The sequence below is a fragment of the Epinephelus fuscoguttatus genome, linkage group LG12, assembly GCF_011397635.1.
Source record: "Epinephelus fuscoguttatus linkage group LG12, E.fuscoguttatus.final_Chr_v1".
NCBI lineage: Eukaryota > Metazoa > Chordata > Actinopteri > Perciformes > Serranidae > Epinephelus > Epinephelus fuscoguttatus.
In genome coordinates this window covers 9,780,999-9,793,263 of record NC_064763.1, presented here as the reverse complement: position 1 = coordinate 9,793,263, position 12,265 = coordinate 9,780,999, and the positions used below count along the sequence as shown (strand labels likewise).

At 39.4% G+C, this 12,265-nt stretch overlaps 1 protein-coding gene across 3 annotated transcripts in view; it reads left to right on the top strand.

Annotated features, from left to right (window-relative positions):
- LOC125897747 (roundabout homolog 1-like) overlaps positions 1-12,265 on the top strand; it is a 133,527-nt gene that overhangs the window by 14,963 nt on the left and 106,299 nt on the right. For 2 of the 3 annotated variants that reach the window (XM_049591086.1, XM_049591085.1), the window contains exon 1: positions 8,050-8,892. In XM_049591086.1, coding sequence (XP_049447043.1) covers positions 8,832-8,892 — 61 coding nt within the window. In that variant the 5' untranslated portion in view covers positions 8,050-8,831. Of the gene's footprint in view, positions 1-189; positions 328-4,215; positions 4,309-8,049; positions 8,893-12,265 lie in introns of those variants that run through there. The other variant, XM_049591084.1, reaches the window with a different exon arrangement.

Below are 12,265 nucleotides of genomic sequence, written 5' to 3'. Positions count from 1 at the left end.
TCATTATAGAACTTAATTATGCCAAATACTAGTGTAATGTAAGTCTACGATTTTTCTTCCTGTTGCTGGAGCACAGTTTTTACTGATCTTTTTTATTCCTCCAGCATGTCTGAAGCTCAGCTCACATATTACAACCATGGTGTATGTGATGCCCCAAATGATAAAGTTTCACCTGTCTTGTTTTTCCAGGTTTAATAAGGCCCTCTTAAAGGCAGGCTGGGTCACTGGGGACCATGCTGGCGATACAGTCACCCATCACATTCCTTCTCATCAGCCTGCTCTGTGTCAACCAGCTGCAGCAAAGCCACACCATGGATATTTCATTAGGTGAGAATCTATTCACTGACCAGACACACACAACATAGCATCATCAAGAGTTGTTCTTATTAGAGTTATTCTTCTTAAGTTTGTATATCTGAAAAAAAATCATGTTCTTCTGCCTCCTTGTAGTGCTTCTAATGACATTTGCAAGAATTCACTGCAAGTACATGAACGACAACCAATCACAACTGAGGAGTCTCTAATGCACCTGTCAATCATGCCAATCATTGCTCGTGAACTGCGGTCAAACTGTCAAACTAGGCAGCACTGATCAAATGAAAATCAAGATTCTGTTACTGCATTGCCTACTTCTCACCTCAAATGTTTTCAGAAACTATTTTAGTGTACTGTTAAGCTGTAAAATGCGGCTGTGTTGAAAACAGTGGAGGCAAAATGAAGCACTGTCCATTGTCCAAAGCAAGCTTTCAAACAGCCTAGTTTGACAGTTTGACCACAGTTCATGAGCAGTGACTGACTTTTTGACTTTTTCCCTGAGGTTTTGTCCATTGTCCAAAGCAAGCTTTCAAACAGCCTAGTTTGACAGTTTGACCACAGTTCATGAGCAGTGACTGACTTTTTGACTTTTTCCCTGAGGTTTTAAAATAAAGTCAGCTTAGTCAAAGACATCATATGATAAAACAGCCCTTTTTTTTCATCTAATAAAATATTTTTCCAGCCATTTCATTAAAGACTGATAAAAACATCCAAACCCAAAACATTAAACACGTACAGTAACTTTTGACAGCTGCATCAGAGACTCCTCACCTCTGATTGGTTGTTTTACTTGAGTCACTGTGGATTCTAGCAAATGCCATTAGGAGCACTACGAGGAGCGACTTTCTGTTCTTACAGATAATCTGTCTGCTTTGCTGCTGTGTGAATGTAGTGACAGTCTCAGCAAATGTGAACATAAGTTTTTTTTCATAAAAGTTACCATCTGCATCTGCTGTCTACTTACAAGAGCAGTTTGCACAGTACAGACTGTTGAAAAGGCTGTCATGCTTTAGAGATTTTCAGAAATAGAGATGGAATAACTTTCAGACATGTTAAAACAGTTTTTCGCATGAAGTAGAAGAGGATATTCTTAACCACAATACCCTCTTCCGTACTGCCAATATGGCAACCATATTGCTTTATCAAAATATGTAATCCACTCATATTCCAGATTTGGGTGTCTGTGTATGAGAGAGGAGTGAAGGGCAGAAAAGAAGCACCTTGTAGGTGCAGTAATGCTGTCCTCTTGTGGCTTAAAGACAGAACTCAAGATATGCATGAATTCATTTCTCTGTGAAATAAAAACAGGGCATTCCCAACTTGCTTATTTAGTCGAGCACATTTCTTTCTTCTTCACTTGTTCTTCAAAAAAGTGAGTTCAATGTTACAGTAATGTGTATGATGATAAGACACACAGGGTAAATAAAGGTCACACGTAGTCTCCGTGGGTGATCATTTGAGAGGTGGCTCACCGAATAAAGTGATTAAGAACATGCAATAACATATCAGGGCAGAAGTTAAATTATTGACTACCATATAGATAGGGTCACAGTCATAGCTTTGTTAAAGGACTTCTTAAATTTTTGAAACTGAACATATTCATATTCAGTACAGTTATTGTTTAATAGTTTTACATGCAAGCACATTTTTAAAACCTGCACTTTAACATGAAAACAACAAGGAAACTCAAATACTTGCCTTTTTTGCTGGTCACTGGCTTTAAATCCAGTGATGTGGTGAAGTGGTGGCACCCTCTAGTGGTATATTTAGATAAAATTTATGACTACACACAGCCGAGTACATTGTCAGTGTATAAAACATAGGTAAATTAATGGAAACTTTATGGTTGGTGCATGTAAGCATTGGACTTGTGAAATTTGTGCATAATTCACATCATTAATCAATGATATAAGATGAGTACTCTGAACTGTGCAAAAAAGTTTATTGGTTGCTCAGCTTAATATCCATGAGCTGTCTGTAGTGTCACATTAGATTTAGTGTCTATTTACACAGAGGAGATCACATTGTTCCTGTGACTTAGATGTTAATGTGTTCTTACACTTCACCTCTCTTTGACTGCATGATTAAATTTAATCACACCACACAGTGTTGGTGCTCCCAAAATGAACTTCCAGAGTAAAAATTATTCGAGTGGCAATGGAAATACCTCTTTATCTTAATATATTTTTAAAACAATCACAAACTAACTCAATTTTTTTAACAAGGTCATAAAACTGCTTTGTTGACCTAAAGGATAAGGATACACTGGAGAGTTGAAGATAGTATTCAGACAGCTTGCGTAGCTAGTTATGTTGTTGTGACTGCTGCCAGTTTGCAACAGTTGTCAGCATCTGTAGGAATACTGTATTTATCCATATAAAGATAGCTTATTTTATTACTCCATTTCACCTCTCTTTCCATACTGAACATTTATTAAAAATTAGCAAAAAAAGAAATAAAAATCCTTGAAAAAAATATCTCAGTGGTTTCAAAGGACACTACCAATTGAAGGGTATCTTAATTGTTTTTTAATCTGGCTCCTATTTTTCCATGTTTTGTGTTTAAGTGACTAATGGAGACAACAATTTGTGGAATTGGTCCAGCATTGAGCAAAACCTCTGCAGCCGGCAGCTACGAAACAGGCTGCAATGTAACCTTAATGGTCAATCGTGCATTGTCAATTTAAGTCTACTAAACATGTTTGTTTTTGCCACTGACATGTTCAGATTGTTATTGTAAGTGTCTGACGTGAAAGGATCCCTTTCGTTAAAGAGTAAGATCCTTTTTGTTTATCCAGAAAGGAACCCAAAGTCAGTATTACCAAACCCACAAGACTCCATTTGAAAAAACAGTAATTCATCATTGAAAAACGCACTTCATTCAAAATAGACAGAAAGAAAATTAAACTCACAAAAACTGTCTTGGTCCGCCTTTCCACTCTTCCAGCAGTCACCAAGGGTCTCGCTTATAAAACAGTGCGTAGGAGCCATACTAAAAATGTACGTACGGACAAAACCCAGAAATGGTGGGCGCCGATAAATATTCGACAGCTCCTACAAACAGGCTTCTACCTCACCATCTGCATTGCCAATTTCCCATCCCCAAGATGTTCGTAAGCATGGGTCAAAGTTTCTCGCATCAAGTCTGTTTTTATACATCACAACTTTTCTGGGTAGGTGGCGTGCCTCTTTCAGGCGTCGTTTTGTGAGTATGCAGTGCTTATAAATGAGACCCCAGCTCTTGTTTGGTTGAAATAAACTCTTAATTCAACCAGTTCAACTAAAATTACTGTCTTTTTTAAATGGAGTCTGGTGAGTTTGCTGATAGTGATTTCAGCGGCTGTTTCTGGATAAACAAGAAGGATCTTACTATTTCACAATATCTGTCTCTGTAGGGTCCTTTCCATATTGCTGTCAGACACTTAAAATAATAATCTGAGCCTGTCAGTGGCAAAAACAAGCACTTTTCACGGACGTAAAGTGACTGCGCACAAATCTCCAGAGTGGTTACATTACAGCCTGTTTCACATCTGCTTGCTGCAGCGCTCTCGCGTATTACTGGACCAATTTCAAAAATTGTTGTCTCCATTAAAACATGGTAAAATAGGATCCAGGTTGAAAAATACAGAAGTTACCCTTTAATAACAGTAAATTCAATCCAACAAGCAGTGAGTAAAAAAACTTAACCTTGAACTTAACCTTGAACCTAATGGTAGTGTAGGAATGTAACTGTATAAGCAGACCTGTTGTCCCCCCTTTCTTTAGCGTGGCTGTCCTTTCCATAGTTCCACACCATGCATCCATCAGTGTAATTTACTGAATTTCTGTGTTACACATAGATAAATTAAGTAATTTTATTATTTTAAATTGTGTTACCCAGTGTTGTTGTCTGTGCAAACAGATACAGACAAACACAGAGGGAACCATGAGGTCATCGCCCAAACACCTGCATCTGAACCAGCATCCGAACAAGACAACAGCCTTGGATACAAAGGTGGGTTCTGGGTGCTAAATGTGATTTGTGCTAGTTTGTGTGAAATGAAACAAAAATCATTTTTCCTTTATCAAAACAATGGAGAGCTATGACGTGGTGATTAAGTTAGGATCTTACTGCCCATCTCTTTACACAACATATCCGTATTACTCTTCAGACTCTTGTCATACACCATGTTGTTTTACTTTTTTATCTATCTATCTATCTATCTATCTATCTATCTATCTATCTATCTATCTATCTATATAATGTCGTTATTAATTAAAATACAAGGTTCTGTTTTATTCACTTTTTTTGTTTTACATTTACTTTTGCTTTGGAATTGTGAAAAGGTTATAGAGAAATGTCTGAAATAAGCCTTGACAAAGCCAGCAGTCAGTGAAGTGGTGCTCCAGGTTGTGCTGATTCTGTATTTGTCCTTTGAAAGATACAACGTTGAACCCAATTCCCAGGAAGAGGACTACGTTTCCTTTTGCTGACAAAGACTCTAATACCACTTAATGCCAGTTCAGCAGCTGCAGACCTCAAGTGCTGTGTCCAAAGCCAACACAGTTCAATCCCCACTCCCTCTGCTTTGACATTTTATGGTGAGAGCTCTGACTTTGGGATGTACTGAGATAGAACAAAGCTAAACGTTTAGGAGTTCGTCTCTCCCTTATAGCCTCTATGGTTTTGGCAGATGGGAAAATTAGACTTTCCGCACAGTCTGTCTGACGCCTGGTGCAAATTTAAGTTAACAAGAAGAAGAAAATGAGATGCTAAAATAATGATGTTTTTGGCCTTTTATCTTTTAATGGTCAGCACAAAAGTGTTTTTTATGGAATCTAAATTGGAGCTCTTACTGGCTTCCATCTGATATGTGGGGCTAATGGCTGAAAGACGGATTCTTGATCTGTCTGTTTCCTCTCTCAAGATAAGAGGCCTATTTTTTTTTTCATACCATAAATCTTTGTGGCCCAGCAGGGGAAAAAAGATGACAGTGAGAGTGTAAGAAGTTGAAAGGATGTCCAAGTCTTAACGACTGATAAGGCCATCCGAAAGGCTGCCAGTTTGCCAATTTGGAGGGAGATCGAGAAGAGCAGAGGCATGTCTATTGCATCAGCTTTTCGTACTATTTGATGGGAAATGTGAAGGCTCTCTTATTTTGCTTGAACACTTTGCATGACCCCGGGCAACTTAAGTGATGTGCAGTGAGAGGGTGCTGACAAATATGCAAAGATATAAACGAGTGGAGGGAAATGAAAGAGCCAAAGAGCTGTCACAGGTAGTAAGCAGAGGGAGAGTGGAGAATCAGCATGGAAAATAAAAGCTAGAATGGGGAAAATAATGTAGTGAGAGGTGCAGCTAATGGGGTGAGGTGTTACATACACAACTGTCCATACATACATCCACGCAGCTCATACAGTCCATTTGCTTGAATGATTAAGAAATCACTCCTGATATCAGGTATGGAAAAAAAACCTGTTCGTTTTTTTCATGGACGAAAACAGTCAACAGTGACTAATACAAGACAAGCTGAGGCCAAGTTTGTTGGTCTGCGGAGGTTCCAAATTATTTATTTCTTCATAAATATTTTTTGGATTTGGCTTTGTGCTTTTTGGAGATATTTCCTCCCCTGGCTCAGAACCAACTGGAGAGCTACTTTGGTGTGGAGGAAATAAATAAAAATAGGTCTCAGTACTTGGCACTGTGTCCTCAAAATCCTTGCCATTTTATGTGCTGTGTTGCCATGAAGACGAACGTGCGTGTCTTTGTGTCCATTCTTCACCATCTGTTCCTGGAAATACTGGTGTTGGAGATGCTTTGGATTGCAACCAATTGTGGAATGGACGATAGATCTCACAAACACTGCATTTAGCTGTGTGCGTGCCGCACCTGTTGTTATGTTGAAGCCACACGGGCATAAAGCGAGAGCCCGCTGCCGAACCTCTATCTTCTCGTTATTTGTGCTTTAGTCCTGCTGTGATGACCGCTAGTTTATACCTGCCAATGATACAAAATGAGACTAATTATACAGCCATTATTTGACCATCACCACATTGTCCTCTACAGTACTATGGCACTATGGCAGCCATTCAGTCTAGGCCCAATAGGCAGCCAGACAGACATATAGTGGGGATAATATTCACTTGGAGGAAAGAGAAAAATGGAGACAGAAACCCCTGTTGATTGTCTGGTAGGGAAAACAAACACAATAGCAATGTGTAGAAAAGAAAAAAGATGGGGGGAATGGCAAGAAATATAGCACAGCTGTATGTATATTCTGTGTCTTTGTGTTGCTGCAAACACAATGTGCAGGGTATAGGAGAAGAACATTCAAGAATACAAAGAAAGAAGACGGATGGTGTTCTTGAATGAAAAAAAAAAAAATAGAGTGCATGTTTTATAAAGGCAGAAATGTACTCATAGTGAGACCGTAATTTCCCATATTTTACTGGTTGTTTACCAACCATGATGGCTCAGCTTTAGTGCGAGCTCCCCATTCAGCTGCGCCACCAGTGGTCCCAAAATGGCCAATTAAAGGATTTGAGGCGAGAGTTCAGGGACGGCCCAACTCTGTTAAATGTGACTTAAAAAACCAGAGGCATCATTTTGTTTTCTGTGGTGTGTTGGTGAGACAGAGTGAGTGAAGTTTGCCTAAATGCATAATTATCATCTCATTTCCTGTGTCACTAAATTTAGTTGGATATGTGATGGAATTTTTAAGTGTGTGCTTTTTATTGTCAAACTGATGCATGTACTTAACTTGGCATTTTTTTGTAGTGTCATGCAGCCTGCGTCGTTATTTCACTGGGAGTTTGGAGATAAAGGGATGCCGGCTGAATTAGGGAACAAACAGAATTATTAAAAGCTTTTTTCTCCCTCTCTCTCTCTCTCTCTCTCACACACACACACACACACACACACACGGAGCATAGAAAATTTGTAACAGCAGAGGTTATGTTACTTAAGACATAGGCGACACCATGAACAGACCAAATTAAAGAGAAATAAATTACTGTAGGCATTATAAAGTGAAAAACAAAGCCAAACAGTAAGGCCCCTATCCTTTCCCTGCCAGTTTCCTGTACAACAGATTGTGTTGCAGCCCTGCAGCCAGCAGAGGGAGTGCTAAGCTGCTTAGATAAAACCAGACATATTTGAGGATCACTGGGTTAGAGATGTACTGTAATAATGATGAAGTTCAAAGGAGTCAAAGAATGAATCCTTCTCAGTTCAAAAATTGTTTAAATACAGTTTCACTCCATATGTGATCATTACTTCAACGTGTTTGATACCAAGACTTAATGTGTTATCAGGCTACCTTTCTAAAGCACTTAAAATGTCATTTAATTTCCCAGTGGTGAGTTGGGAGGTCAGAGGGCGATAACTTCATTGATTTTTGTCATGGAAAGGAGAAGCACAATGCTGCTGCTGACGGCTGTGGATGGAGGCTCATTTTACTGGCTCATTAAGAATACAGTATTTTCCCCAGATGTGCTGCCTGCACTGGTTATAATAAGGACACAGGGAAAGAGCACGTCCCTCCGTCTTGATAGGAGGATAAAAATAGTATAAATCATTCATCAAGGTCAAATTGTATTCACGTTCAACAGTAGACACACTTTGAAATATTAAGTAGCCTACACTTTTGGTTTGGGAATTCTGCCGTTCTTAAAAGGCTCCTCTCAACATATTTGATAATGATAGACACTTGAAACAATGTGTTTGATTGGTGCAGGCTATTGGATTCATAGTCTGCTGCAGGCTGCTAGAAACAGCTTGAATTATGGGACTTTATAGTTTTCCATTAGATATTAAAACTGTATCATCTGCATTTAGTTGACAGTAATCTTGATGTTTTTCTAACAACTATGAGGCTGCTGTAGCCTGGATCTTTTCACAAGGGACGTGCTTGATGCAAATGCCTAGTGGAGCCTCGCGTTGTGAATGTATCCTTATGCGGTTAAATGGTGCCTGACTCGCAGGAATCTCCTCTGCACAACAGAAAAGCCTCTGACTGGTTAGGAAAAACCAAAAGCAGCGCTGAGCGCAGAGACGCACGGCGCCTCATCCAACCAGCGCCAGCCCCACGAAACCGGGGTAAAACTACACGTTTAAACCATTAAAGTGGCTGCAACTGGATGCATCTACTCTGTGGATTCTCGCTGGCCATTCAGCCGCGGAAAACCTCTCCTGAAGTGGAACTAACAGCGTATCCGATCACAGATGAATCCCGCGAAGTTATCAGCATTTGGAAGTGAGGAGTTCGACAGGAGTGGGGAAAATCCAAGTGGTGCTGAGTGGATTACTTCTCGAGTAACCCGCAGCGATGCCTCCGACTGATCTCAACTTTGATTCAAATAGTAGTAATTCACTCTCCGGGGAGCAGGTCTGAACAGTATTATCTGTATTATTGCGGAGTTCAGGAACTCTCCTCCACCCGGATCCCCATCCATCTCTGCAGCAGAAGTTGTGATTTAGATGAAATAGACGTCAAAGCGCATTCTAACTGGATTTACACCGTTTCCAGCTGCTCTTAAATGATGCCTGCCTGTTTGACGGGGATTTACTGTCTGCTGGCATTTCTACAGATTTGTGCAGGTATAGTGCTTATTGCCAAGACTGTTTTTTACTCATGGGTTGGGTATGGGAAATTTCAAAATGAATGTGCTGCATGTGGAATGAGCGTGATTTAAATACCGCTGGTGGAACAGAGAGAGAAGTGAGAGGGGTGTGAGGAATTTGCTAAGTTTGATCCGTCATGGCACCCTGCGGGTTTTTCGGTCACCTTTTCTCTGTGTAGCCAGCAGTATCTGTACGTGGCCCCTGACCTATGCTGCATGCTGCCCGGCTGCTGAAAGTGACCCATTTATCTCTATGCTCTGCTGCAGTCCAGTGAAACAGCCTATTACAAGCAACTCTTATCACACTAGTGGAAATTAATTGCCACAATAAGTGTCCAAAGAGAAAAAGGAGAGAGTCAGGTTTATGTGGGAGCATGTTGTTCTATATGATAAAATCAGTGGCATGCTATAATGCATGTGAGGAGTCAAAGTAGAACATAGAAGGTTATCATTCTCAGTCCTCAGTGGGTGCATATGTTACACGAGTTGGAGGTTAATGAGGAACAGCGAGACTTTGCTTGGACAGTTCTGGTCACCAGTCAGACCAGTGAGGCTGTGTTACTTCCAGTAGACAGAAAAAGAGACTCCATGCAGCACTGACAATGTCATGCATGGCAAGGCAGTAATTATAATATGTATTGGGCGTGACACATCTCCATAGTATATATTTTAATTACTACCTTTCCCCTGCCACTCAAATATGCTCAAAATGTACCTCCCCATATATTGATGAGAATATAAATAAATAAAAAAAATGCTATGCTACATCAGACAACCATATATTCATAGTAAGGACACTGCATAGATGTACTGATAAGAATAAATAATAGAGGTAGGAATTACCAGAGGCCCCACAATATGATATTACAATACTTCAGTGACGATACAATATTACTGTGATTTAAAAAGTTTTGCGATATGCCAAGTATTACAATAACATATATTGCCATTTATTACTTTTGTTAAACTTATGTCCTCAAACTTTATCAACATCTGTATTAGGAATTAATAAAAGTTCTCAGTCTGTTCATCTTATTTCAATCATTTTTATTGCAGCAAAATGTGTCTAGTGGACTGAAAAAGCAATTGATTTTGTTATTTTAGTAGGCTATCAAAAGTTTAATGTGTATTTACAAAAACAATTTTTTTTTAAATAAAAAAATTTATACTTGGCGTCTGTGTATTGATACAGTATTGCCATGCAAAATATCACAATGTTATGCTGAATCAATGTTTTCCCCACCTAGGGGGGCAGATCCCCAGGCCCTCCTCAGAGTTGATCTCCCCCAATGTTTACTCCATGGCTATGGCCTCACATGGCAGATTCACCACTGGATCCTTCTGGAAGACATATTTTTACATAAATCTTGTTTGTTTGTTTTTTTTCTTCTTTTAGAGAGAAATACATTTCCATGCACTCTGGTACTTTACTTTATATTTTTTTCATAGTAATGTCCTTTTTGAGCGTGCCAACTGCAACCCAGCATGACATGTTGGGAAATGAGGCAATGTCAAACATAATTTGTGATGGAGAAAAAGGCTTTGGATTGGGTGGTGTGTTTCTGTTGAAGGGTCAGGGTTCGTTCTGGGAAAATGAACCGAAGCATAACATTGATCTAACACTGATACTGTAGGTGGAGGTCGGGGTGCAAATCAACAAAATAAAGTTTTTGTTGGAGTGCTGACAACATATTTTCCACTATTGGCTCACACACATTTTTCTTTAGCGTTGATCACTGCTGATAGTAGCCACTGTGTCTCAGTCGAGCAGTTAACCTTACAGGTGTATCCAGTAAAGGAATGTCAGTACACATCACCTCCTCCACACACTAGGACTGAAAAGACACAAATAGACTAATAGTAGGGAGCTTTAGTCGACATATTAGATAACATTTTTTCTTTGCCTATGCACCTGCTGTGGGGCACAAGCTGGCTGAGCCCGGTGGGGATATAGAGGAGGAGTTTAGTCACAGCCCACCAAAAATACATCAGGCTGAATGCAAGGGACTACAGCCCACCAAATAGAAAGTAATAGCTAAATCTCTCTACTGTATATCTATTTTCATATATTTTGCAAATATATTTTAAGCTACTGAGCAGATTTAAAGCTACAGTAAAGCTTCAGCCTGAAGTAGGAAACAAACAAAAACATACAAAACTATATTTATTTTGATAATCTTCTTGGAACCACAAGAAAAAGGCCCAGAGGAAATGACAAATGTTTTTCAAAATTTCAGGAGTCCCTACTGGCGCCAGTCTTGTCACTCTGTAAGACAAAGACAGCTGTCAGTAACATTAGCAGTGGCCACAGACTGAAAAAAGAACAATATATTTTCAGCACATGAGCTTTCACAAGTGTCTGTTACTGAGTGATGGCTTTATTTAGTGCTGGACTTCCTTTTTTTGACAGTGTGGAGGCTTATTTTGCCAAGGTTTTGTTCAAATGAGAGCTGAAAAAAGACGTGAGTTAAACGTTATTCTTGGGTGTGACACCATTCCTTTGAAATTTATATATTGAGTGTTACTGATGTAACACAGTCCAAAACAAAGATAATGCACCAAATGCTCTTTTTAGCTTCTGTGACTTTAGCTGAAGCTGTTCAGTGTCAACTTGTGGATATAATACAGACTTTTACCAACTGTTTTCTTAAATTTCAGTGGTGACTTAAAAAAAAAAGAAACATACTAGGGCTTGCCCGTCCACATCAAGAGCACAAAAATGGGTATGACACCAATTTTCCAGTTCGTTTTCTCTAAATGTACAAACTGACAAACTTGGTAACCATGCAATCCTGAGAGTTTCAAGAGTACTCAGTGAGATTTGTGCAGCTGTATACTTTTTAGGAAAGTTCTCTGGTCCCTTAATAGGATGTGAATATGTGAATTTGCACTGAAGTGTACACCTGACATGAAATAAACCCTTTGTGAAGCCCAGATACTAAAATAATTTACTCTGACCACTAAACAATAGAGCCTGACTTCTGACAAATTATGTGTGATGGGCCCAGCACTGCAAAGTTTAGCCAAAATATATGTGTTGGAGGAGGTGATGAGGTGGACAGTAAATGTACATGGCAACCCCATGTTTGATCCTGAGAGTGCGTGTTTACTACATCCACATCCCGACATAGATTACAGGGATTTTGGACATTATATCTGGGATGGCTGCCAGGCCCTGTCCTTGAAAATGATCCATGCGTAACAAATTGCAATCAGGGTGATTACATGTTTTTTTCACCCTACTTTTGTTTAATGTATACCAACTCATCCCCTTGTATGGTATCTTGAGTGTAGCGTAAAAACATACAATAGTCCATCGCTAAAACATCAAGCTCTTAAAGCTCTGCTGT